Raw genomic sequence first — 26,817 nt, 5'->3', positions numbered from 1 at the left:
AATGTGACATGTGAAAACTATATGAACTTTATTCAAAATATACAAAGAACTCTTACCAACAGGAAAACAAAACAATCCAATTAAAAAATGGACAAAAGATCTTAACAGTCACCTCATCAAGGATACACAGAGGGCAGATAATCTATGTTGAATCTCATAGGCTACTCATTTCAGTTCAGTGCGACCCCATGAATCGCAGCATGCCAGGCCTCCCTGTTCATGACCAACTCCCGGAGTTCACTCAGATTCATATCCATCGAGTCGGTGATGCCATCCAGCCATCTCGTCCTCTGTCGTCCCCTTCTCCTCCTGCCCCCAGTCCCTCCCAGCATCAGAGTCTTTTCCAATGAGTCAACTCTTTGCATCGGTGGCCAAAGTACTGGAGTTTCAGCTTTAGCATCATTCCTTCCAAAAGAAATCCCAGGGCTGATCTCCTTCAGAATGGACTGGTTGGATCTCCTTGCAGTCCAAGGGATTCTCAAGAGTCTTCTCCAACACCACAGTTCAAAAGCATCAATTCTTCGGCACTCTGCCTTCTTCACAGTCCAACTCTCACATCCATACATGACCAAAGGAAAAACCATAGCTTTGACTAGACGGACCTTTGTTGGCAAAGTAATGTCTCTGCTTTTCAATATGCTATCTAGGTATGATCTAAATCAAATCCCTTATGATTGATTATACAGTAGAAGTGAGAAATAGATTTATGGGACTAGATCTGATAGAGTGTGTGATGAACTATGGGTGGAGGTTCGTGACATTGTACAGGATCAAGACCATCCCCAAGAAAAAGAAATGCAAAAAAGCAAAATGGCTGTCTGAAGGAAGAGAAGCCAAAAGCAAAGGAGAAAAGGAAAGATATACTCATCTGAATGCAGAGTTCCAAAGAATAGCAAGGAGAGATAAAAGCCTTCCTCAGTGATCAATGCAAAGAAATAGAGGAAAACAATAGAATGGGAAAGACCAGAAATCTCTTCAAGAAAATTAGAGATACCAAGGGAACATTTCATGCAAAGATGGGCTCAACAAAGGACAGAAATGGTATGGACCTAACAGAAGCAAAAGATATTAAGAAGAGGTGGCAAGAATACACAGAACTGTACAAAAAAGATCTTCATGACCCAGATAATCACGATGGTATGATCACTCACACTCACCTAGAGCCAGATATCCTGGAATGTGAAGTCAAGTGGGCCTTAGAAAGCATCACTATGAACAAAGCTAGTGGAGGTGATGGAATTCCAGTTGAGCTGTTTCAAATCCTGGAAGATGATGCTGTGAAAGTGCTGCACTCAATATGCCAGCAAATTTGGAAAACTCAGCAGTGGCTGCAGGACTGGAAAAGGTCAGTTTTCATTCCAATCCCAAAGAAAGGCAATGCCAAAGAATGCTCAAACTGCCACACAATTGCACTCATCTCACATGCTAGTAAAGTAACGTTCAAAATTCTCCAAGCCAGGCTTCAGCAATACATAAACCATGAACTTCCAGATGTTCAAGCTGGTTTTAGAAAAGGCAGAGGAACCAAAGATCAAATTGCCAACATCCACTGGATCATCGAAAAAGCAAGAGAGTTCCAGAAAAACATCTATTTCTGCTTTATGGACTATGCCAAAGCCTTTGACTGCGTGGATCACAATAAACTGTGGAAAATTCTTTAAGAGATGGGAATATCAGACCACTTGACCTGCCTCTTGAGAAACCTATATGCAGGTCAGGAAGCAACAGTTAGAACTGGACATGGAACAACAGACTGGTTCCAAATAGGAAAAGGAGTACATCAAAGCTGTATATTGTCACCCTGCTTATTTAACTTCTATGGAGAGTACATCATGAGAAACGCTGGGCTGGAAGAAGCACAAGCTGGAATCAAGATTGTAGGGAGAAATGTCAATAACCTCAGATATGCAGATGACACCACCCTTATGGCAGAAAGTGAAGAGGAACTAAAAAGCCTCTTGATGAAAGTGAAAGAGGAGAGTCAAAAAGTTGCCTTAAAGCTCAACATTCAGAAAACAAAGATCATGGCATCTGGTCCCATAACTTCATGGGAAATAGATGGGGAAACAGTGGAAACAGTGGCTGACACTATTTTTGGGGGCTCCAAAATTACTGCAGATGGTGACTGCAGCCATGAAATTAAAAGACGCTTACTCCTTGGAAGAAAAGCTATGACCAACCTAGACAGTATATAAAAAAGCAGAGACATTACTTTACCAACAAAGGTCCGTCTAGTAAAGGCTGTGGTTTTTCCAGTGGTCGTCTATGGATGTGAGAGTTGGACTACAGAGAAAGCTGAGTGCTGAAGGATTGATGCTTTTGAACTGTGGTGTTGGAGAAGACTCCTGAGAGTCCCTTGGACTGCAAGGAGATCCAACCAGTCTATCCTAAAGGAGATTAGTCCTGAGTGTTCATTGGAAGGACTGATGCTAAAGATGAAACTCCAATACTTTGGCCACCTGATGTGAAGAAGTGACTCATTGGAAAAGACCCTGATGTTGGGAAAGTTTGAGAGCAGGAGGAGAAAGGGGTGGCAAAGGATGAGATGGTTGGATTGTCCATCACCGACTCAATGGACATGAGTTTGAGCAAGCTCTGGGAGTTGGCGATGGACAGGGAGGCCTGGCGTGCTGCAGTCCATGTTGTTGCAAAGAGTCAGACACGACCGAGCCACTGAACTGAAGTATGACAATTGATTTTACAATTCAACTTGGCTAAGCCCTGGTACCCAGGTTTTGTTCAAATACTATTTGAATGTCGTTGAGAAGGTATTGTTTAGCTGTGATTAACCTTTAAGTCAGATTATCCCTGATAGTGCGGGTGGCCGTACCCAGCCAGTTGAAGGCCTTAAGAGGAAACACTGAGGTTCCCTGAGAAAGGAGTTCAGCTTCCAGACTATCTTCAGAGTCAAGGCTCCAACACCAACTTTTCCCTGGTTGCTAGCCTGCTGGCACGTCCGACAGGTTGGGACTTGCCAGGACCCACAACTGTGTGAGCCAATTTCTTCAAATAAATTCCTCTCTCTCTCTTCCTCCTGTTGCTTCTATTTCTCTGGAGAACCTGGCTGCTAATGTAACTTTCTCTCTCTTGTTGAACATTGTGGATTTAAATATGCTGTTCTGGGTGAAGATATATTTGGGATGAAGATATTTTTACTTGGAAAACTCTCTTTGGTATTAGAGTGAAAATTGCCACTCCTCTGGTTTTGGGGTTAATATTTTCAGTGAATACTTCGGTAAACACCCACCTTCAGGTTTTATTCTGTTTTGGGGAGGAGGCGCGGTGTGGCCTTGCTAAAAGATGCAGGATCTTAGCTCCTTCACCAGACTTAGTTCCTGCACTCCTGGCCTCTACAGTGGAAGCCTGGAGTCTTAACCACAGGACCACCAATCCTCAGGTTAGGTAAGCATTTGCCAGTGCGGAAAGTAGAAAGACTTCTGGCGTTGGAAAGCTTGCTGGAACCAGGTTATCTTTGAAACCACAATCTTGGGTTCCACGGGAAGCGTATACACTCAGCACAAGAAGTTTGATAGTCTGAAAAGTACCCCTTGGGGATCTGAAGTAGGTGCATCTATCTTTAGCCAACGGCAGCTTCAGCCATAACGCCAAGAAATGGTCTCCCAAAACCTTCCTTCCATTTATAGACTTGCTTGCCCACTTTGGCTAAATGCACAATTGATGTTTATTTTGCTTCTAAAATTGTTTGCTATTGTTTCACAAACATTGTAACAGCAATTAAAGAATTTTGTTTTAAAGAAAAAAAAATTGACTTACAGCCCCCCTACTGTAGAAACTCATTTTGTTGAGCCTTTTCTTTTAACAAATATTTACTTAATTGGCAGCACTGGCTATGAGTCGTGGTACGTGGGCTCTTCAGTTGCAGCGTATGGGATCTAGTTCCCTGCTCAGGGATTCAGGGAACCTCAGACCCCTGCACTGGGACGGCCAAGCTCTTTTTAGCCACTGGACCAGCAGGGGAGTCCCTTGTTGAGCCTTTATAAGGACAGAGACCAAAAAGAAAAGGCTGGCAGACCTTGGAATTCAGGGCAGAAGGCCTCTGGAGAGGGTAAAACCACACAGAAATTGAGGAGTTGAAATTCTCCCCAGGGCAGGGTGGGACTGAAAGAGCATTCAGCCCTCTTGGAACCCCCCAGGGCTGTTTGGGTTTTCCGAACAGCCATCTCAGTGGGGTCTTCCCAGGCTCAACAATCTGCTGCCCATTTTCATGTTTCGTCTTTCAGAGCCCCAGCTCAGGAGGGTTTGGCAGCTACAAGAAGGTTGAGCTCCACGGACACAGGAAACGGCCTGTGGCTAGACTGGAGCCTGAGTGCAGGTGAGCGGGGCCACAGCCAGGCCACCCAGCACGGGTCAGCTGTCCCTCAGAGCTGCCGGCTCCTCGTCAGCAGCCTGCTGGTCTCCTTACTCTAAGGGTCTAGACTGTGGCAGGAAGGTAACACTGTCCAAGGCCGTCCTAACCTAGTGACACAGGGAGCTGATGAGAGGTGGGGACAAATGGCAAGCAAACCAATTTGTTTTCATTGTAGCCCCCGCCTGGGCTGGACACTTGGCACATCAGTGGCAGAGCAGAGCGATGAAGCTCGCTGCTGGGGATGAGCCATCCCGACCATTCAACTGCTCCTGCCTCCTTTTCCTTTGGTAACAGTCACAATAATGATGCTGATGCTAGAGCTATGATGAAGATTCAGTTATGATGCATGAAGTACTTAGAACAGCCAGGAACATACTAAGTGCTACAGACATGTGTGCTGTTACTATCTTTACTTAAGTAATAATCTGAGCCGCACCCTGATCTTCCTTTCCCACTGAGGAAACTAAGGCTCATTGGGATTAAGTCAATTACCGGAGATGGCAGAGCCTGAAACCAAACTCAGATTTAACTGATAGCCGTGTTTGCTTCTCGGAACATGACTGGGCCTGCTCACTGCTACTGAAGTCCTCTCTTGCTTGCCAGCTTAAGCCTGTTTGTTCTCTTTGAAATCCTATATGAGGGAGGCTCTGCCTTTAATCTGTCATTCCACCCATCCCTGGGGGGAGATTCATGGGGGTGTGGGCACTTCCCTATACACACTCCTCTTATCGACCTAATCTGGCCCTTCTGATAATTGTCTATGCTTCCTCTGACTTTCAGAAAGCAGGGGATAACCACAACTAAATAAAACAAATACTCTGAGAAGCTGGAGCCCTATCAGACTGCTGGATCTAGGGGAGCAACTGGCCTGTTAGGACAGTGATGACCAACAGAAACAGTATAAACACGAACTTAAAGGTATTTGATATTTTTCTAATAGCTCTATAAAAAGGTAAAAAAAACAAAGGCGAAATTAATCTTAACAATATTTAACCGAATAGATCCAAAATATAGTTTTGATCTGGAATCAATATAAAATTATTCATGATATATATCTCTTATATACACATCCCATAATATGTATCTCATTATATATATATATATATTGTTCAACCCCATGGACTGTAGCCCGCCAGGCCATCGTGCCCTCCACTGTCTCCCAGGAATTTGCTCAAGTTCATGTCCTTTAAGTCCAGGGATACAAGGGTGAAATCCATTGTGTATCTCACACATGCAGCCCTAGATCTATATACCCCAAGAGTCCAACAGGTACCAGCCAGACACAAGGATGCGCTTGTTCCAAGGGTCTTCATTTATTCTGTCTTTCTGCATACCCTTTCTTCAGGGGCAGAGTCTGGGATGGAAAAAAAAAATGGCTGAAGCGGTGACGGACGCCGCCCCCCCGCCCCCCGCATCGTCCCCGATTGGGGCCGTTTTGCAGGCGACTGAGATTTCTCCTGCGATCAGAGGGTCTGCGCCCATCAGCACGGTGTGCACTTCTCACCGCACTGGGTCAGGGGTGAGGATGGGGGCGCTTCAAGTTCTAGGGGCATTCGGGCCTCTCCCGGACGCCCACAAAGTCCTTCCCCGCACTTGGTGCCCAAAGGGGCAGAGCGGCCTCCGCCAGCCACAGCACCCTGGGCGGGGGGCGCGGGGCGGGCAGCCGGACCTGCCGAGCGGACACTCGGCCGGGCTCGGGTTTCCGGGGCCGGATGGCCGGCCGCAGCCCGGAGGCCCCGAGCGCCGGATGCCCGGCGGGCGTGCGCGGCCCACACCCGCCCGCGCGCGGCCCCCGGCGCAGCTGCCGCCTCCCCCGCGCCGGAGGCGGTGGGAAGCCCCCTCGCCGGCCCCGCGCCCCCTCGGCTGGGCCCCGGGCGGAGCCGCCCACCTGTCCCCCGGGACGCCCCACGGGGGCCGAGCGGGGGCGGGCGCGGAGGGCCGGAGAACAGGCGCGGGCGGCGCGCGGCAGGGGTGAGGGCGCTGGGCGAGCGCGGGACGGGCGCGCGAGCTGCCGCGCCGCGCGCACAGGGGCCGGGAGCCCGCGGAGCAGCCGGGAGCTCGCGGCGTCCGGACGCGCTCAGGTGAGGGGCGGCAGGGGACGGGCGACGGGAGCCCCGAGCCGGAGGCCGCGCGCCGGGGGCTGCGAATCAGGGCCGCGCTGGGACCGAAACAAGGGCAGACGGAGGGCCATTCCGGGGGGCGGAGGGGCGCGGGTCCGCCTGCGGGGCCGCTGCCCCTTTAAGGTTGCCGGGGCGACGGCTCTGGCCAGAGCGAGGCGCATTGACGTCAGCAGCCGGGTGCTGATTGGCTGCGGCGCGGCCGTTTCCGGTGGCGCCGTTGCGGAGCCGCTGTCGCCGAGTGGAGCGGGGCCGGGAGGGCGTCGTTGAGGGAGCCCCGCCGGCCGTCTCCGAGCCCGCAGCCCGAGCCCGCCGCCGCCCGTCCGCAGGTGAGGGGGCTCGCGGGCCCCGGCGCGCCCCGCCTCGCCGCCCGCCGCCCGCCCGGGGGCGCCGGGCCGACCCAAGATGGCGTCGCGGGGAGCGCCCTGCGGGGGGACGGCCGCTCGCCCGGCGCCGCCCGCCCGCGCGGCCTCTCCCCACGGCCGCCGCGGGCCCCGCGCTGGCGCGGCGTCCGCGCCCCGGGCCGCCCCGGCGGCTCCCGGCTCCCGGCGCGGGCCCGCCCCCGCCGCCGCGCCCGCCCTCCCCCCACACGGGCGGCGGCGCGGCGCGCGGAGCCCCCAGCCCTTCCGGCCGCCGCGGGGGCGGGGGCCGTGCTTTCTCCCCGCGGCCGCCTCCGCGCCCGCCCGCGGCGCTCCCCGCCCGCCCCGGCCTGCCGCCCGCCCCGCCCCGCCCCCGCGGCGGCCGCCGCCCGCCTCCCCGGGCGGTCCGCGCTCGTCCGCCCCCTCTCGCCGGCCTCCCCCGCCCCGCTGCCCGCCTCGGGGTCTCCCCGCGGCCTTCCGACCGGAGCGAGATGGGCGCCCGCCCTCCCGCGGCCGGGGCCCAAGTGCCGCGAAGGGCACGTCCCCGCGCACGTCCGGGGGCCCCGGGAGCCCCCCCACCAGCTCGGGGCGCGCGCGTCCGCGCCGGGGGGAGCCCGCGGGAGTGGCCGTCTCCGCGGTCCCCGAGGATGACCCCCAGGAAGGGCTCCTGGCCGCGGCCTGAATCAGCGATTTTCTCAAAGGGTCTGACATACATCCTCGCATCTAATCCCTTGGACACAGCGTTGTGTTAATGTCACAACTGAATTTCCAGAAGAACGAATCCCAGTGTTTTCTTAGGAGACACAGTGCGGTGTCCGTTTTTCAGCAGTTGAGTAACGGGGCGAGGGAGAGCTAAATTGTAGGCTGTAGAGGAGCCTGGTGGGCTGCGGTCCATGGGGTCGCGAAGAGTCGGACACGACTGAGCGACTTCCCTTTCACTTTTCACTTTCATGCAGTGGAGAAGGAAATGGCAGCCAACTCCAGTGTTCTTGCCTGGAGAATTCCAGGGACGGAGGAGCCCGGTGGGCTGCCGTCTGTGGGGTCACACAGAGTCGGACACGACTGAAGTGACTTAGCAGCAGCAGCAGCAGAACTGAGTAGAAGTGCAGAGTGAGTCTATAGTCCGTTAAGAAATTAAGACCATGAAACAGGGATTTTCCGGGGTTCACACGATGAACGCATCAATCCTGGGGCATTTCTAATAATATGCCGCCAAATTTCCAGTGTCCTCTTTTTGGTCTTTTAAATTGTTGCAAACAAAAAACCAGTTTCACCTCTTGGACCCAGTCATTTCTACCACAAACCTGACCTTTGAATGGTTTCTCTGGTCAGTTGAAAACATGTATTGATGTTCCCACAACGTTTTGAAACACAGATCTCATTGACTGATTTTGGTGTCTTTCAGTACGATATATTTCCTAATGCAGAAAATCCTGAAGTGTATTTTCAGTTGGTATGGTTGTCTGACCTGTAAAAGAGGCGGTATAAATCTAAAAGTAATCTGTGTGTGTGTGTGGTGTGTGTGTGTGGTGTGTGGTGTGTGTGTGTGTGTGTGAGCTTATTTCTGAAGGAGCAGCAGGAATCTTTTTCTGTGGCCTCTTTACTTTATGTGCCTGTCAGGCATCTACAGACTTTCTCCTGGTCTGTTAATCAGCCTGCTGGCCTGTTAATTAGTTAGTGACCTTTACCGTGAAAGCTGTCAGAACTAAACGAGTAACAGCACAGTGCTGTCCCCTTCACTGTGCTCGCTCTTTGTCCTTTGAAATTTAGTTTGATCTCATTGGTTTTGTGAGCGTTGTATTTGGAAAACATGGGTTAGTACTGAATTCTCTTGCAGAGTGGAGAGGACCTGACCTTAATCTTCTGATCTTAATTACATGATAATTAGGAAGGAAAACAGTTTGTGACTCTTTTGTTAAGTCAGTGAGCTTCGAATTCCAGGCTCAGGTTAGCCGCCCATTACTGCATCTGTTTAGCTTACTTTCACATCGAATCCTTTAAACTCAATTCAGAAGGTGCAGTTGATCTGTTTAGTCTTCACGTGAGTTAAAAACTTGATGTTTTAACATTTCCCTATTCAAATGTTTTATAATTTACTTGTTAAGGTGTTTATATGGTGTTTTTTTTTTCTATTAATAACGTGTAAGATTTTCCCTTTTACTCGTGGATAATTGTATTATCATTTAAGGCTGGCATCCGGTACAAAGAGTCTGGGGTTAAAAATTGCCTTTGTTACGCAGGAATCCAGGTTTCTTTTGTGTTTTAAATCATTTTGGTTGTGTTGGCTGATCAAAGCCTGTGCTTGGGTGGTTTGCTGGGTGAGATCGGCCTGCTCCCCTGGGATCCGGGTTACGTGAAGGGGACGTCAGACGGTCCTCTTGGTGCTTACTTGCTTTCACCAAGCGCTGACTGCCGTGCCTTGTAGTTCTCTGTCCTGTTTGCTCTTTACACGTGTCCCATGTCCAGGATCCCTTTGCAAAAGAGAACTGAATGAAATTCCCTTGGGGGCCTGCCTGCCTCCTCAGCACCAGCACCAGCCCCTGCCGGGGAGAGCCGGGGGCCGGCCAGGTCGGTGCCTCTCGGGGCCTGGGCCCTGTGCAGCACTGCCTGGCCGGAATGCGCCTTCTCTTCATACTTCACTCCCTAGCCCTCACCTCCCTGTTTTAAAATTTAAAAATCTACCTAGTGAGAATGAAATCTTTGTGAATCGGTTGCCTGGTGAGTTTGTTAAGTCGAAGGCCAGCTTGACGGTTGCTGTTTGTGACCAGCTTTCCCGAGCTGCTGTGTCTTCTCTGCAGTGAACCATGGCTTCCGGCACCACCGCCAGCGAGGAGGAGCGCAGCCTCCGGGAATGCGAGCTCTATGTCCAGAAGCACAACATCCAGGCGCTGCTCAAGGACTCCATCGTGCAGCTGTGCACCGCGCGGCCCGAGAGGCCCATGGCCTTCCTCAGGGAGTACTTCGAGAAGCTGGAGAAGGTGAGCCGAGCGGGGAGCGAGAGCTGACCCCCACGGTTGCTAAGCGCAAGGCTGGAGCGTGTTGCCGAGCGCTCTCTCTGGGAAGAAAAGGAATTCTGACCAAATAGTCATTTATAATCATCATCATCATTTAAAATAGAATTTCAGGGAACAAAGGCAGGCAGTGCATTTGCAGTAACTTGTAGCTTTGTAACCAGTGGAATTTATCACATCTACTCTGATGCTCAGTGTACTTGGCTGGCAGGTTTTCCAGCCACAGTTCCTTGTAACTGCTTTAATTAATACATAAAAAGGACCAAATAAAGTAACTGAGTTGGTTCAGTTGATTGGAAGTAGTACAGCACTGGTCAGCAGAAACTGTCGCAAGACTGTAAGTCGATTATACTGCAGTAAAAATTAAAAAATAAAAATAGTACATCAGTGGCGTGAATTGAGAACTTCTGCAGTACTTGAAAGCATTTAATGTTGTTTTCTTCAGCAAAACAAGTAAACTTGTAGGCTTTATCCTACGTTAGAAATCACTGTACTGGAGCGTATAAGTCTGGCTTGTGACTAGTATCTTAGAAACCCTGAGTTGTCCAAGTGTGTCTTATTGTAAGATATGTCCCAACATAAATCGACTGTGGAGCAGAGAGAGCAAGATTGATGGCTGTCAGAACCCTGCTTCATTTACAGTTCTGGTCAGGACTTGTTTTCTCTTGAGAAAAAAGAGATTGAGTTTTTACTCATTGTTCATCCTTAATGCGTGTGCGTCGGTGGGACCCAAGCATGGGGTCTGTGCTGTTCTAAGCACAGTGGTCATTTTTCTTCAAGGTCAGTGCTTTAGTTCAGTCCCCTCAAAAAGATGATGAGTGAGAAAGTCTGGATTGTTAAAAGTTTTGAGTAGTTTGTTTGATTTGCTCCTGAAATTTCAGCAGGGTAAAGTTACAGATTTTCTTAATGCATATTGAAGTTGTGACGTGGTTCATAATGACAGTGTACCACTTGGGAGGCATTTTCTCAGGTGTATGGTTGTTAATTATCTAGTTGTATAGCAGAAACTTTTATACTGTATTCCACTGGTTTGGACAGCTTCTCAATCAGCATAAGTAGTAAAAGAATCTGTTTTACTAATGTTCAAAAAATGTTTGGGTGGCTCAGTGATTGGACCCTTTTCCCCGTTTTCTTGGAAAGCTGTTGAAATTGGTGTCTAGTACCATGATTAGAATAATTAAAAACAACAGGAAAACCTAGCCAGTCCCAGTGACTGTAGCCGTAGTGTTTTGGAATCGTGGTGGAACGTCTGGTTTCCTCTTATTTCAGCGGTTTCTGGTAGTGGAGCGCTGCAGCGCCAGGCTGCTGTGGGCCTTCCCTCCGCTTGGAAGTCAAGTGCGTTCCTGGAGGTCTGGTTCTGAAGTCGGTCACAGGTCACCGTAAGGTGATCCCTCTTCTCTCTGCACATCAGTAGCAGCCACCTGCTGAGCGGACGAGGTGGGCGAGGCACGCAGTGTGTGTCTTTCTGTAGGGAGTGTGGGTGCCGTGCTGCCTCAGGGCTGCGCTTTGATGGCCCTGCTGGAGCACTGCCTGCAGGGGAAGCAGGAAGGACCCTGAGAGGCGTCGCTGTGCCCGTGGGGTTGCTAGCTGTGACCTGTGTCGGCCTCTCTGCCCTGAGTAGGAGGCACAGCTTAGCACTGTTGTGTGATTCGTGGGCTTTTGTTCACTCGCATCCATTCCTTTAGCCAGGGTTGACTAAAGATAAGCGGATGTTGGAGAAACTCGGGTTTCAGCTGTGAAACAGGTCATTTTTGTACGTTAGGTGTTGAGGTGTATGTCTGAGAATACAGGCTCACTCTTGTCTCCTCTTTGCATCTCCTCTTTGCCGTGCTAACCAGGGCTCATGTTTCTGGTTCCCGCAACTGCTCAGTGAGAGATGCCCCAGAAGCCTGTCAGCTGGTCCAGTGAAGCGTCTGCAGCTCCCTTCAGGCTGTCGTTTGTGACCCGAGTCCTCTCTTGCGTGTGTGTTCACGTGAACCTTGCCAACTGGTGGATGAGAGGCTTTGTGATGGCTCTGACCGTGGTGCCTCCTGTGTGCCAGGCGCTGTGTGAGCCACTGACCTTCTGCAGATGCGCATTATTTCAAACGTGCGAGGCTGGTGACCGTCACCGCTTTAGGGAGGAAGCAGGAAAGCTGAGCGAGGGGTCAGGGAACGTGGCTGTGGCCCCCCAGGGACCAGCTTCTGTTGCAGCACCTCGTGCCGCCCGCGCCTCAGTGGTTTACTCCAGATGCCCTGACACTTGGCCGTGCGTGTGCAGCGCGCTCTGCTCGGCCCGTATTGTCTTGGCTGCGTATGTCTTGTTCTGGGGCTCAGTGGAAGGAGCAGCCGTGTGTAAGGCATGCTGTTCTTAAGGCAGAGCGGTCAGAGGCTCCAGGGGCCAGAGTGCAGCCTCACAGGAGGGCGTGGCGTGGCAGAACAGGCCACGTACCAAACCCCATGTCAGTGGGCTGGGACGCTGGCTTCACCCTCTGGGAAGAATGGATGTCAGGGCAGGGAGGACGGTGGGAACACGCTGAGTGAGCCACGGGCCAGAATCAGGACTTAGTGTGCTGGGATGCCCTGACAGTAGGTGGACTGGGAGGGCTCTTTGGAGGAGTGAGGACCCTGAAGAACGACAGCAGCGCGAAAAAGGGCGTGAGAACGTGTCGCGATGCTCGGGAGAGACGAGTGACCTCAGCCCTGGCTCTGCGTCATCAGGATCAGGACACATTGAGCGCTGTTGAAGCTGGAAACCCAGGAAGCATTGTTACCACCTCAGTGCTCTTGGCACTTCAGAATCGTCTGAGACAGTAAAAACTCCCTTAGATAGACGGTACTTCCAAACGAAGGGTTACCTGTGAGATTTTTCATGAATTTTTGTGAAATATCAATGACGAATCTTGGGGGGGTAGAATCTGTGTTTTCATTTATGCTCTTGAACTTTAAACTTTGGGGAGACTTGAGTTTTAAAGTTCTCTGTTAATATGGAATGAGAAAAACCTTACCTGTTACTATAATTACCAGAATGACAATGAAGTGAGTTTTCTTTGAAAATTTTTTAAAAAACAATTTGGTTACATATTTGCCCGTGGATCAGCAGGACAATGAAAAGTCTTTTTCCTATGCCATTGTCTCCCTGGAGCGCCGCCCGAGTTCCATTGTATACGGGCGTTTACACACGCGTGTCCAGTGTGTGCATGGCGTCCCATTGTATGGACATACGTTAATTATGGGCGTTATTTGATCGCCACATTGATGACCATTTTGGTGGTTTCCCGTATTTTGCTGTTAAAAGCTTTGGTATAGTGAATAACTGTGTGTATCTGTAATTTCACATACATGCATGTTTAAATGCCTAGCAGTAGACACACTTTATTATTTGATCAACAGGTAAATGCATTTGTAACTAAATATGCAAATACATTCATGTTAGTTTTGTTATAGGCCTTTGTTACTGTGTTTTTAATTGAAAAGTCTAGATGAGAAAAATAAAGCTGGTTCCTCCCTCCAAAAATTAAAAAAAAAAAACCATCGGGCACAAGTCTCCTGATAGAAATAAGTGCTGTTCTTGCCTCAGTGGTGGTTGTTCTAGATGGTTCTTGCTGCACTGGTGTGTTCTTTGTCTTGATGCCGGATGCAGAGCTGAGTACCAGGCAGGAGAAAAAGCCGCCACCTCCTTCAATTCTTTTTTATCAGAATTTTTCAGAAATAATTAGTAAATGCTGTCATTTAGAATTTCAAGGCTGATTTAGGAAAAGAATGGAGAGTGAGTCACAAATGAGGAGGTGATAGCTCGCTGTTCTCGGCTTGTTTCATTCGGGTTTGGCGTCAGTCATAACTCATTCTCTGCTGCAGACCTGAGGCGGATTTCTTTTTAAGGCCCTAGATATGAAAAATAAGATTGTTAAACGGTTGATCTTGGTTTCATTTGGATTGGTTTAATCAGTTGTTAAAAGCAGGTAAACCGAGTGTCAGCCCTGCCCTTTGTAAAGAAAGCTTCCACCTCTGTCAGGGCAGGTGTGGAGCCCAGGCTCCCATCCCATTGTGTTATCTGTTGAACATGCAGACCACAGGCTCAGCACTCTCTGGCGCTGGTTCTGTGTTCCCCTTGCCTCGTGTGATGTGGCGTGGCAGGTCCACGGGCTTCGGGCTGAGCTAATGGGGTCGCCTGATGGTCTGGACTTTGCTGTGTCACTGCTGTGCCGGAGTGCTGTTCCTGGTGGCGTGCGTGGGCGAGGCAGGGGGCTCACACCCATCTCCCAGGCTTTGTTTTGCAGTTTATCGCCGCTGAGTGCCTGCAGATGACGGTCGCTTTGCGGCCGTGGTGCGTGTGTAGCTCTTCTGTGCGTGCTGCGTGCCCTTGTGCCAGTGGCTGTTTGTTAGTATCGCGTCTGTTACCGTCTGAGGAGCAGTATAACCTTTCAGAGTATTTTTCTTCAAATTCGACTCTCCGTTTTCTCCCGTTCTTGATTGGCCTTTGCCCCTTAACTTTCACGTTGATAAGGAGAGATTTGCAGTGACTGAGGACTGGCGTTAGAATAGGAGAACGCCAGTAAAGAGCACCAATGCAGGGTCTCATTTTATAAACTTGTAATTTTTTAGGAGGAGGCAAAGCAGATCCAGAACCTGCAGAAAGCAGGCAGCCGTGCAGACTCTCGGGAGGATGAAATCTCCCCGCCGCCCCCTAACCCCGTGGTGAAGGGCCGGCGGCGACGCGGGGCCATCAGCGCTGAGGTCTACACCGAGGAGGATGCCGCATCCTATGTTCGGAAGGTACCTGCACTCCGGAGTGTCTCCTCTGATGAACGTGCTCTGTTCCCAGTAGTAAACACAGACAGAGTGGGCCGTACTCCATCCTGCGCTGTTCCTGGGTACTGGGGAGCACGTTTCTGCAATAATAGGCCATCAGTACTTTTTGTCTTGAATTGTGGTGTCAGGGTTTGACGTCCTCTCATTCGTGGGGTGCCTTTAACCTTTTGCTCTGTAAGCGTCATCCATCTCCATTGGCTCTTTCTGAGAGCCAGGCTGCCACTTCCAGTTACGCGATTAGCCTGAAGGGGGAAGATAATTGGGCCGGCAAGAGGTTCTGAGACTAACAGTACATGCTCGTACTTTGGAAGATGACCAGTTATCATAAAACGCTTAGGTGTGCCTCAGTAATGACCTTGGGTAAGGTGATTTTGGTTTGTTTCTTTGGTTGTTGACTAGGAACCAAATACCAGCCTTTCAGTGCAGGCCTAGTTGTAGACAAAGGGGATTGATTAGTATTTGTTCACTCAAAGTCAGTATCTGTGGGTCAGAGATAGTATGAGAGTGTTGTGTTGAAAATACTTAACTGTGGCGAGCTGGCGCACTGAGCCTGGCTGAGAGGAGCTACCCCACGTCCAAGGTCAGGGGCAGCGGCCTAGAGTGCCAGGCTGCAATGGCTCAGGAACCGCTGAGAGGAGCTACCCTGCGTCCGAGGTCAGGGCGGCGACCGAGAGGAGACACCCCGCGTCCGAGGTCAGGGCGGCCAGGAGAAGTCACCTTGCGCCTGGCCAGGGGCGGTGACCCCGAGGAGCCACCCCGAGTCCGAGGCCAGGGGAGGTGGCTGGGAGGAGCCACTCACGCCCGAGGCCAGGGCCAGTGACCGGGAGGAGCAACCCGAGGAGCGGTGGCTGCGCAGGCGCAGGAGGGCCTAGAGGAGTATTCCCATGTTGAAGGTCAGGAACAGCGGCGGTAAGGAGATACCCCTCGTCCGAGGTAAGAAGCAGCGGCTGTGCTTTCTGGAGCAGCCGTGAAGAGATACCCCACGCCCAAGGTCAGGGAAACCCAAGTAAGATGGTAGGTGTTGCAAGAGGGCATCACAGGGCAGACACACTGAAACCATACTCACAGAAAACTAGTCAATCTAATCACACTAGGACCACAGCCTTGTCTAACTCAATGAAACCAAGCCATGCCTGCGGGGTAACCCAAGAGGGGCGGGTCATGGTGGAGAGGTCTGACAGAATGTGGTCCACTGGAGAAGGCAGTGGCAAACCACTTCAGTATTCTTGCCTTGAGAACCCCATGAACAGTATGAAAAGGCAAACTGATAGGATACCAAAAGAGGAACTCCCCAGGTCATTAGGTGCCCAATATGCTACTGGAGATCAGTGGAGAAATACCTCCAGAAAGAATGAAGGGATGGAGCCAAAGCAAAAACAATACCCAGTTGTGGATGTGACTGGTGATAGAAGCAAGATCCGATGCTGTAAAGAGCAATATTGCATAGGAACCTGGAATGTCAGGTCCATGAATCAAGACAAATTGGAAGTGGTTAAACAAGAGATGGCAAGGGTGAACGTCGACATTCTAGGAATCAGCGAACTAAAATGGACTGGAATGGGTGAATTTAACTCAGATGACCGTTATATCTACTATGGCAGGCAGGAATCCCTTAGAAGAAATGGAGTAGCCATCATGGTCAACAGAAGAGTCCAAAATGCAGTACTTGGATGCAATCTCAAAAATGACAGAATGATCTCTGTTCGTCTCCAAGGCAAACCATTCGGTATCACAGTTATCCACGTCTATGCCCCAACCAGTAATGCTAAAGAAGCTGAAGTTGAACAGTTCTATGAAGACCTCCAAGACCTTGTAGAACTAACCCAAAAAAGATGTCCTTTGCATTATAGGGGACTGGAATGCAAAAGTAGGAAGTCAAGAAACACCTGGAGTAACAGGGAAATTTGGCCTTGGAATGTGGAATGAAGCAGGGCAAAGACTAATAAATGCACTGGTCATAGCAAACACCCTCTTCCAACAACATAAGAGAACATGGACATCACCAGATGGTCAACACCGAAATCAGATTGATTATTTTCTTTGCAGCCAAAGATGGAGAAGCTGTACAGTCAACAAAAACAAGACCAGGAGCTGACTGGCTCAGATCATGAACTCCTTATTACCAAATTCAGACTTAAATTGAAGAAACTAGGGAAAACCGCTAGACCATTCAGGTATGACCTAAATCAAATCCCTTATGATTATACAGTGGAAGTGAGAAATAGATTTAAGGGCCTAGATCTGATAGATACAGTGCCTGATGAACTATGGATGGAGGTTCGTGACATTGTACAGGAGATAGGGATCAAGACCATCCCCATGGGAAAGAAATGCAAAAAAGCAAAATGGCTGTCTGGGGAGGCCTTACAAATAGCTGTGAAAAGAAGAGAGGCGAAAAGCAAAGGAGAAAAGGAAAGATATAAGCATCTGAATGCAGAGTTCCAAAGAATAGCAAGAAGAGATAAGAAAGCTTTCTTCAGCGATCAATGCAAAGAAATAGAGGAAAACAACAGAATGGGAGAGACTAGAGATCTCTTCAAGAAAATTAGATGGGGTGGGAGGGGGGCTCAGGAATGGGAACTCATGTACACCCGTGGTGGATTCATGTCAATGTATGGCAAAACCAATACAGTATTGTAAAATAAAAGGAAAGTAAAATTTTTTAAAAAGATACCAAGGGAACATTTCATGCAAAGATGGGCTTGATAAAGGACAGAAATGGTCTGGACCTAACAGAAGCAGAAGATATTAAGAAGAGGTGGCAAGAATACACAGAAGAACTGTACAAAAAAGATCTTCATGACCCAGATAATCACGATGGTGTGATCACTCACCTAGAGCCAGACATCCTGGAATGTGAAGTCAAGTGGACCTTAGAAAGCATCACTATGAACAAAGCTAGTGGAGGTGATGGAATTCCAGTTGAGCTGTTTCAAATCCTGAAAGATGATGCTGTGAAAGTGCTGGATTCAGTATGCCAGCAAATTTGGAAAACTCAGCAGTGGCCACAGGACTGGAAAAGGTCAGTTTTCATTCCAATTCCAAAGAAAGGCAGTGCCAAAGAATGCTGAAACTGCCGCACAATTGCACTCATCTCACGTGCTAGTAAAGTAATGCTCAAAATTCTCCAAGCCAGGCTTCAGCAATATGTGAACCGTGAACTCCCTGATGTTCAAGCTAGTTTTAGAAAAGGCAGAGGAACCAGAGATCAAATTGCCAACATCTGCTGGATCATCGAAAAAGCAAGAGAGTTCCAGAAAAACATCTATTTCTGCTTTATGGACTATGCCAAAGCCTTTGACTGTGTGGATCACAAGAAACTGTGGAAAATCCTGAAAGAGATGGGAATACCAGACCACCTAACCTGCCTCTTGAGAAGTCTGTATGCAGGTCAGGAAGCAACAATTAGAACTGGACATGGAACAACAGACTGGTTCCAAACAGGAAAAGGAGTACGTCAGGGCTGTATATTGTCACCCTGTTTATTTAACTTATATGCAGAGCACATCATGAGAAATGCTGGGCTGGAAGAAACACAAGCTGGAATGAAGATTGCTGGGAGAAATGTCAATAACCTCAGATATGCAGATGACACCACCCTTATGGCAGAAAGTGAAGAGGAACTAAAAAGCCTCTTGATGAAAGTGAAAGAGGAGAGCGAAAAAGTTGGCTTAAAGCTCAACATTCAGAAAATGAAGATCATGGCATCCGGTCCCATCATTTCATGGGAAATAGATGGGGAAACAGTGTCAGACTTTATTTTTGGGGGGCTCCAAGATCACTGTAGATGGTGACTGCAGCCATGAAATTAAAAGATGCTTACTCCTTGGAAGGAAAGTTATGACCAACCTAGATAGTATATTCAAAAGCAGAGACATTACTTTGCTGACTAAGTTCCGTCTAGTCAAGGCTTTGGTTTTTCCAGTGGTCATCTATGGATGTGAGAGTTGGACTGTGAAGAAGGCTGAGCGTTGAAGAATTGATGCTTTTGAACTGTGGTTTTGGAGAAGAGTCTTGAGAGTCCCTTGGACTGCAAGGAGATCCAACCAGTCCATCGTAAAGGAGACCAGTCCTGGGATTTCTTTGGAAGGAATGATACAAAATCTGAAACTCCAAAATCTGAAACTCCAGCACTTTGGCCACCTCATGCGAAGAGTTGACTCATTGGAAAAGACTCTGATGCTGGGAGGGATTGGGGGCAGGGGGAGAAGGGGATGACAGAGGATGAGGTGGCTGGATGGCATCACGGACTCGATGGACGTGAGTCTGAGTGAACTCTGGGAGATGGTGATGGACAGGGAGGCCTGGCTTGCTGCGATTCATGGGGTCGCAAAGAGTCGGACACGACTGAGCGACTGAACTGAACTGAACTCAAAGCAGACTTGTCTAAATACCTAAGGTAGCTTGACATCTAATTGAAATGTTGGTTTCAGTCATGAAGTTGTTTTGGTTTATGGAACATATGGAATGGTCATTGGACTTTCTGCTCTTTCCTAGGTTATACCGAAAGATTATAAGACAATGGCTGCTTTAGCTAAAGCCATTGAAAAGAACGTACTGTTTTCACATCTTGATGATAACGAGAGAAGGTAGGTGATATTTTTTTTTCCGGTACAGTTGGGATCCCAAACTAGCTGCCTCACTGTTGGAAGTTTTAAAGCGTCTTCATAATTGTTGACCTGGTGCCACTCCAGGCTGAAAATCTGGAAGCTCTAAGGTTAACTAACAGACTAAGGTCTGTTAGTTTTAAGGTTAATGTTTTGTAACACGAAGCCTTCTCTCCCTGCAGTGACATTTTTGACGCCATGTTCCCAGTTTCCTTTATTGCTGGAGAGACGGTCATTCAGCAGGGTAAGGGTGGCCGCTTTTATGGCAAGTGCTAGTGTTAATGTTGTGGAGTTTTTTTTCCTCTTGAAGCCTACCTTCTTCCTTTTGGTATACTGTTGGATTTTCTTATTTCTTGAATTAAAATCGTCTCAGCTAAAAGTAAAAGGCACACTTTGCCTAAGGGACTAATATTTCCCTAATGTCAGTGTAGTCTGGTTCATAGTGACTATTAAAGAAGATTCGTGCAGTTTCACTTCGTAAGGAATTCCAGGGCCACATAGGTTTTATGTATGCTTTATATTAATCGTTAATGGGTCCGAGGAAGATAAAGCAGGGAGTGAGCCACACTCAGACTCTTGCTCACCGAGCTCGTCTCTGTGGAAGGCTCTGTCCCTCCTGCTGGCTCTCTGCCCACACACACTGACATGGAGCTCAGCTTTGGGTATTCCTCTTTTCCTTTCTTATTTAGTCTCAGTATCTTCATGGGGTTTCGTAAGCCATGTAATTTCTTTTTTAGTGACAGGGTGATACGTTGTTACTATTGTATCTTATTTGTTGTTTTAGATGACATAGCAGTTACCATTACCATTTCTATACATAAGCGGCTTGCTTAAGTTATTTTTCAGAGGCGTCTTCACTGTGAGATGACTGATGACCTGGTCAGTTTTATGACTTGTAAAATATATTGCTGGACTTCTTGGTTTGATTTGTTCTTTTTTAATTTATAATTTGCTTCTGACTTTTTTACTCTCCTCACTTTTAGGTGACGAAGGGGATAACTTCTACGTGATTGACCAAGGAGAGATGGACGTAAGATTTAATAATAGCAAAAATATGTCGAGACTCTTTTAAAAGTCAGCTTGTCACTTACTGCTTCTGAGAGGCCTGAGGGCTATTGCATCCTCGTATGTTAGATTCCTTTTGCCAGATGTTTCACTGACACCAAGAAAGGCCATTTTTACTGACACATAAACTTTCTGAAGGTAGCTTCTTTGGCTGAATGTACAGTTCGGAACTTTTGCTGGGTTAGCAGTTCAGGCACGTGTGCCTGCTTTGCAGGATAAGGTCGGGGGTCTCGACAGGTCATCAGCCGGGAGACTTGGTACAGCCTCTGTCCTGTACATCTTGTCCCTCCCATAAGAGCGTTAGAAAACTCAGTGGCACAGCAAGTAAAATGCTGACCAGCCCAGTGCCTGGCACAGGGCTCTGTAAATACACCTGCTCAGTGGCTGTGTTGTGTCCGACTCTGCGGCCCTGTGGGCTGCTGCGTGCCAGCCTCTCCTGTCCTCCGCTGTCGTGGAGGTTGCTTATGGTCATGTCTGTTGCACTGGTGATGCCGTCTGACCGGCCTCTTCTGCCCCCTCCTCCTTTTGCCTCGTAAACACGTAAGGAGCACTGCCAGTGCCTAGGTCACTGCGCTCACCATCCGTGCTGAGGGCCTTTTTCTCCCCAGATAATTAGACCAGCTGTGTCATAGACACTCTGGACATGTCTGACTTGTCACAAGTCGGGTGTTTTGCCCTGTTGTGGTCCGGAAAGATAACATCTTATTTTCTACAACAGAGTTCAGGATTCTGATCTTTGAAAAGAGTGTGCAGGTCTTTAATCCGTATATACTTGTGTGTGTAGAGATAACCAGCGCTTTTGTATTTTAGGTCTATGTCAACAATGAATGGGCAACCAGTGTTGGGGAAGGAGGGAGCTTCGGGGAGCTTGCTCTGATTTACGGGACTCCCCGAGCGGCCACTGTCAAGGCCAAGACGAACGTGAAGCTGTGGGGCATTGACCGGGACAGCTACAGAAGGATCCTCATGGTGAGACCCGCGCGAGTGGGTGCAGCCCACTGTCCAGGCTGTGTGACTCGCGTTCGACAGTGCCACCGCGGGAAGATGGGAATGCTTGTGACGATTGAATGCTTGACCTTAGCGTTGCCCGTTACACCGTTTGCGACAGAGATCTCTTAGAACAGAACTTGGGCTGAAATGATACGGGAGACAGACGCAGGGTGTGTGTGCAGCGGTCAGCTGATGCTTGGAACTGTCTGCGTCGGGCAGCGCGTCTCCCTTTGGCCAGTCTTCACACAGACGGACGGCTTGATGGACGCTGCGCTGACGTTTCTGTGATAGCAGTTTGAGTCCTCCTTTCTGTGGAGGATGGGGGTTGTGGAGAAGGACCCTAAGCTGGAAGTATACTCAGCTTTACTTGGTTTTTTTTTTTTTTTTGGCAGAACTGATAATTTGCTTTTTTGATGTTTCAGTATTTGATTAATTCTTTGGCCATATACTTGGTGTTCCTTTCAGGAGCAAGTTACCGAGAGCTTTTTATTCAATGTAGACCTTACCGTCTCCAACAGGAGAAAACAAGCAAGCTCTGAGTAACTGCTGTCAGTTTACCTGAAACAACATTTCTTACTCCACAGAGTTCTGTGATTTACACAGTTTAGAGATATGACTTTCTTTTTTTCATTTACAGGGAAGCACGCTGAGAAAGCGGAAGATGTATGAGGAGTTTCTTAGTAAAGTGTCTATTTTAGGTAAGTTGGGAAGTTGCATGGAGAATCGCTAAATTGAAGTGTTAGTAATGCTTAAGGAAGTAGATTCTGTTTCATAAAAATGGCTTGAGTTATCAATATATTTTCACAGTCACAAAAAGCACGGGAATGTGAAACTGAAGTTTGGCTAAGAAGTAATTTCAACTTGTGTTTAATTTGCTAGTGGATGGCTGACCTCTTAGTTAGAAATAAGTGCTGTTGATTCTTCCTGGAAGGATAGGAAGGCTGGACCTGTCCTCCAGACGGTGGATGGCTGGTTACCCCCGGGACTGGGTCTCCATTGCTCTGTCAGTGAGTTTTTTCAGTTCAGGGAAGTGAGTGTCACCAAGAATGTGTCTCTTCTGTGGAAAGGTTTGGTGTCACTTGCTGGCTTTCTCTGAAAAAATGCTAGAGTTTGAGGAAATGCAGAGCAGCGTGATTGGAAGTGCTGCTGTGGGGTCTGTGGCATGGACGTGGAGACCGTCGTCACAAGCTGCTCTTCGTGGAGGGAATGGTAGATTTCACACGGCCGCATGAGTCGTTGCTTTCACAGTGACTTGGCTTCGTGCCCTTCCTTTCCTTTCTCAGAGATGATTACTTCTAGTGTCTTGAGTGTTAGTTTGGCCTTTGGGAACATAGGTTATTTTTAGTTATTCTTACTGGTTTTGTAAATGAATCTGAGTTATTTCTCTGCATTTCTGGAACAGAGTCTCTTTGGGTCGTATAATTGCAGGTTTGAGTTGCATTGATGGCAGTCTTTGGCAATACTTAATGATCACGTTCTTTTCATTCCTGTCCCACTGGATGAGTTGCTGTAGATTAGCTTGGCTCCTGGGCCCCTGAATTCAGGAGGGTGCATGGGCCATTTGCACGTGACAGGGTGTTGCTGAGAGAGGGCTAGTTGAAGACAGGTGCCAAGTTGAATCTGAGCCACACTGGAGTGTTTCAGTTGGCTTTTTGTACTTTTTGTTTTGAAATTTTTAGCAATACCAAATAACGTAGAGAAACTCTTTTGCTATCTGCCTTTTAGAATCTCTGGACAAGTGGGAGCGTCTCACGGTAGCCGATGCGTTGGAACCAGTCCAGTTTGAAGACGGGCAGAAGATTGTGGTGCAGGGGGAGCCGGGTGATGAGTTCTTCATTATCTTGGAGGTAAAGACGGGGCAGCCCTGGAGGGGGAAGGGGGCGCTGGTCCCCAGCCGCAGCTTCTCTTCTAGGGTCGCCTGGCAGTTCCAGGTGAAGGCCGTCCTTCCCTTTGAAGTGCTGATGTTTGTTTTTCTGCTAGGCCACCACGTTTTAAATGAGTTTAAGTCAAAGTCAGAATTGTGGGAGGTATTAGCCAGATTCGGATCTACTTAAATTAATCCTGCTTATACAGGCCGAACAGAACTCTGCCATTCAACGTGCAGACTGTGAGGTGATGTACATTTTTGTTAAAATCATGCTTTGGGGCTGTTTGGCAATAAAGGGCCCAGCTCAGGTCTTTAAATTCTCTGTTTTCCTGTGTTTTATGTGCTCATGACCATGGACATGGAGACCCACACAGCTGGTATGTGCTGTGAGGAGGGTCAGGAGAAGCTGCCGGTACCTCTCCAGCCAGGGGTCGAGGACGTCTTAGTGAGCAGGGCCAGGCAGGAGCGTGGCCAGGCTCTTCTGAGCCCTGGCATTTCTGTGGCAGACAGAACTCTTGTCACTGTGAGGCAGCAGGCAGGGACAGTACCTGGAGGAGCTGGGGTGTCGCTCACGTACACCTGTGTCCATGAGGAACCGGTGTGCCTGGGTCTGGCCCTCCTCCCGCAGTTTCTCGCCTCAGTCCAAACCCTGGCGGTCCCTTGGCTTGATGCGAAGGAACTCTGGGGATGGAGGTCACGCCTGTGCTGACTCTCCAGTCCTCTCCATCACATGAACACAGAAGATTTGAAGTAGCTGCTGGATTCTGCTTCTTTTGGCAGCGCCCTAAAGTCGCAGAGGGCGCCGAGCATGCCCCCTGGGCGTGGGCCGCGTTAACGTGTCTTGCTCTCTGGTGGTCCCATCGCAGGGCTCGGCCGCGGTGCTGCAGCGGCGCTCAGAGAACGAGGAGTTTGTGGAGGTGGGAAGGCTGGGCCCCTCGGACTACTTCGGTGAGTGGCCCCGCGGGGTGACGTCCCTGCCCAGCGTGCGCCGCGGTCCTTCCTGCGCCTGTCTCCCTTCTCCTGCGCTTCAGTGCCCACTTCAGTTGCTTGGCTCTCGGAGTGTTTGACCTTGACTCAGTTAAGAATTACATTACTGTCTCAGGTCTGTCGTTTGGTGGTTTTTCTGAAGTGCGGATGTCGTGTGGCCTGGATGTCGTGTGGTCTGGGCGAGTCTCTCTCTGCTCTCAGGGTGCCTCTCGGGAAGCGTTCCGGGAGTGTGCCCGCTCTCAGCCCCCTCTCCCCTCCAGGCGAGATCGCTCTGCTGATGAACCGGCCCCGTGCAGCCACCGTGGTGGCCCGCGGCCCGCTGAAGTGCGTCAAGCTGGACCGGCCACGGTTCGAGCGCGTCCTCGGCCCGTGCTCCGACATCCTCAAGCGCAACATCCAGCAGTACAACAGCTTCGTGTCCCTGTCTGTGTGAGGCCCGCCCCGGCCCCGCGCAGCGCCCGCGGCCCCGGGCACCGCAGCTTCCTGTCGGCTTCTGCTCAAGTTGCTTTTGTGGCACCGTTTTTATTTTGGAGCATTACTGAGTGCTCACACAGCTAAATAAATAGAAGGGTTCTCTGAAGACTTGGCTGTCCCCGCCTCTCTGTGCAGTGTTGGTGTTCGCCCCCCAGCCACCGCCGCCGCGCCCCCAGCCCGCTCGCTGTCTGCCGAGGGCTGACCCCGCTCCACCGAGGGACCTGGGGGCCAAGGCGGCAGTGCGAGCTTCCCTTGAAGTGACGCCCGCCTTCTGCTACTGTACGTGTTCTTTAGACTGTGGCCGTGTGTGCCATCTGTCTCTATGGAATAAATGCTTTCTCATGAAGCTCTGAGGATTAGGAAGAACAGGTATGGAAGAACCTTCATGTAGCAGGACATCTGTCTGTAGTTAAAGTAGCCTAAGGGTGGAGAAGCCCCTTGTTGCTGTGATATGACCAGTTCTTTTCTTGTTTAATAAGAATCTGTATTTGTCGGCTGAGGGCCTGGTTCTGTTTGTCTCTGGTGGTTAAGGTCCCCTCTTCAGCTCTGCAGCATGTCGAGGTGTGGCTGTCTATCCCTGCTTTCTGCATTTCACACCAAATCATAAGCCACAGATACCAGTTCTGATTGAACGACAGATGCCTCAGCTCGCAGATTCCTTAGACTTTCCTCTTTCCAGCCAGTGCCAAATGCTCATCAGCAGGTGCCGAATTGGTAATGAGAATCTGAGGTCTGCGTTCTTGGCTGTGAACTCAGAGCTTCTGGTTAGTGTACACCCTTCAGGTGACTCCAGGATGGTAACCTCTCATGCCCTGTAAGCCCTGACTCCAGGAAAGATACACTCCATGTCGATGTGAAAGGGAAGCGGGGTTGCCCACGGGGCGACGGGCAGGCAGCTCAGTGTCGGGACCCTGCCCCGAGCTCGCTGGGGCAGGGGCCTGGGGCGGACGCTCTTTACTTGCTTCAGCACCGCCACCACCCCTCGCCCCGCTTTAAATCCGCTAGACTATGGGGCTTGGGGGTGCGGTAGGACGTGTCTGTGTTGCACGTCCGTCAGAGAGGCCATCCTGCTGAGAAGTTCTGCTTCCCTCTCCACTGTTTTATTCCCTGGGAGGCTTTTCTGTGTAAACTTGTTTTGAGTCTTAACTGTATTTCAGTATTTTCCAGCCTTATCAACCTTGTGTTGTTAAACTATTCCCTGGGCACCAATGATAGCCCCATTGTTCATCTGTTGTTTTTAAACAGCATCTCACAGCTCCGTAATGTAGGCACTCTTGTTTGCCTTGTGATCTTTGTAACATAACGTGGGGGGGTATATTTGGGAATGACTGCAAGCGTTTCTTTCTCCATCTGTATGCAACTGGCTCCAATTATTAATCCTTTCTTACCCTTTCCTGGGTCATTAAATTGGTCATGGTACATGTTTTTCACGGATTTGAACAGTTTTTAGGTTGTTACTAGTTTGGAGTATAAATCTGGGAAACATTTTATTTACCTTTTAGTGTGGAATAGAAAGCCACCTTATTACAAAGTTTTTATTTTTCAAAATTATACTAAATGAGGATTTTTGATCTGTATTTTGTGTTTAGCTGCCTTTTTATATTTAAAATACTAAAAATTGTTGGTTAGCTTAAAGCTTAATTTGATCTTTGTTTAAACGCCAAAACTGTACTTGAGAATGTCATGCGTTTGCAGTTTCCTGTGTGTATATGATCACGTCCATGTGTGCTTAGATGGCCACAATGCTTCCTAAATGAATTTTGCTCTTAAGTCATTTGGCTTTGCTGTTTACCCCTTTTTGTAGTTTTTAATCTAAGGAAATTGAAGTCTGAATTTAAGAATGCTCACATTTTGAGCTTTCCCTTTGTGCAGTCTGGGTGCATATGAGGAATCGCAGTGGCGTCGTCTGTCTCAGTGGACATCCCGAGCTTCAGCAGCCAACCTTTCTGGGCTTGGTAAGGGAGCCTGTGAGACCTCCTGCTCTGGACAGCGTGGGCCGCCCAAGGGCCGCTCCGCATCGTTTGCTGGCTGCGAGTCCGGTTATACTGTGTGTGCTAATATACTCTCTTCTTTTTGCTATAGATTGTCTCAACAGTGGGTCAAGTAATAAAAAGACTAAATAATTTAATCCTTTAACGAATCAGTCTTTCTTCCCTTTCTCCTTTGCTTCTCTTCTCCATC

At 49.3% G+C, this 26,817-nt stretch overlaps 2 protein-coding genes and 1 long non-coding RNA gene across 5 annotated transcripts; 2 read left to right on the top strand and 1 right to left on the bottom strand.

The window, feature by feature from the left end:
• Positions 1-4: 4 nt before the first annotated feature.
• Positions 5-6,609, bottom strand: LOC121820674 (uncharacterized). Its single transcript, XR_006061343.2, has 2 exons — positions 6,258-6,609; positions 5-5,723 (listed from the first exon to the last, which is right to left on the bottom strand). It is a non-coding gene; the product is annotated as an uncharacterized LOC121820674 (long non-coding RNA).
• Positions 6,396-26,769, top strand: PRKAR1A (protein kinase cAMP-dependent type I regulatory subunit alpha). Of its 3 annotated transcripts, XM_060394674.1 has the most exons (12): positions 7,427-7,673; positions 7,802-7,955; positions 9,644-9,823; positions 14,440-14,610; positions 19,144-19,235; positions 19,436-19,497; positions 20,237-20,283; positions 21,129-21,287; positions 21,946-22,006; positions 23,034-23,155; positions 24,042-24,123; positions 24,423-24,742. In XM_060394674.1, exons 3-12 carry the CDS (start codon positions 9,650-9,652, stop codon positions 24,593-24,595), a joined length of 1,143 nt encoding a protein of 380 aa, XP_060250657.1. In that variant the 5' UTR covers positions 7,427-7,673; positions 7,802-7,955; positions 9,644-9,649; the 3' UTR covers positions 24,596-24,742.
• LOC132657446 (proline-rich protein HaeIII subfamily 1-like) lies at positions 6,892-7,527 on the top strand. Its single transcript, XM_060395919.1, has one exon. It carries the CDS (start codon positions 6,892-6,894, stop codon positions 7,525-7,527), a length of 636 nt encoding a protein of 211 aa, XP_060251902.1.
• Positions 26,770-26,817: the final 48 nt, after the last annotated feature.

Source organism: Ovis aries, chromosome 11, assembly GCF_016772045.2.
Source record: "Ovis aries strain OAR_USU_Benz2616 breed Rambouillet chromosome 11, ARS-UI_Ramb_v3.0, whole genome shotgun sequence".
NCBI lineage: Eukaryota > Metazoa > Chordata > Mammalia > Artiodactyla > Bovidae > Ovis > Ovis aries.
The sequence above is the reverse complement of the archived record's forward strand: the minus strand, read 5'-3'. Positions and strand labels throughout refer to the sequence as shown.

Coding starts and splice junctions, on each gene's coding strand:
- LOC132657446 (XM_060395919.1), top strand. CDS start 6,892: ATGGCGTCGCGGGGAGCGCCCTGCGGGGGGACGGCCGCTCGCCCGGCG.
- PRKAR1A (XM_027973930.3), top strand. CDS start 9,650: ATGGCTTCCGGCACCACCGCCAGCGAGGAGGAGCGCAGCCTCCGGGAA. Junction 14,611..19,143: donor CCGCATCCTATGTTCGGAAG/GTACCTGCACTC, acceptor GCTCTTTCCTAG/GTTATACCGAAAGATTATAA. Junction 19,236..19,435: donor CTTGATGATAACGAGAGAAG/GTAGGTGATATT, acceptor CTCTCCCTGCAG/TGACATTTTTGACGCCATGT.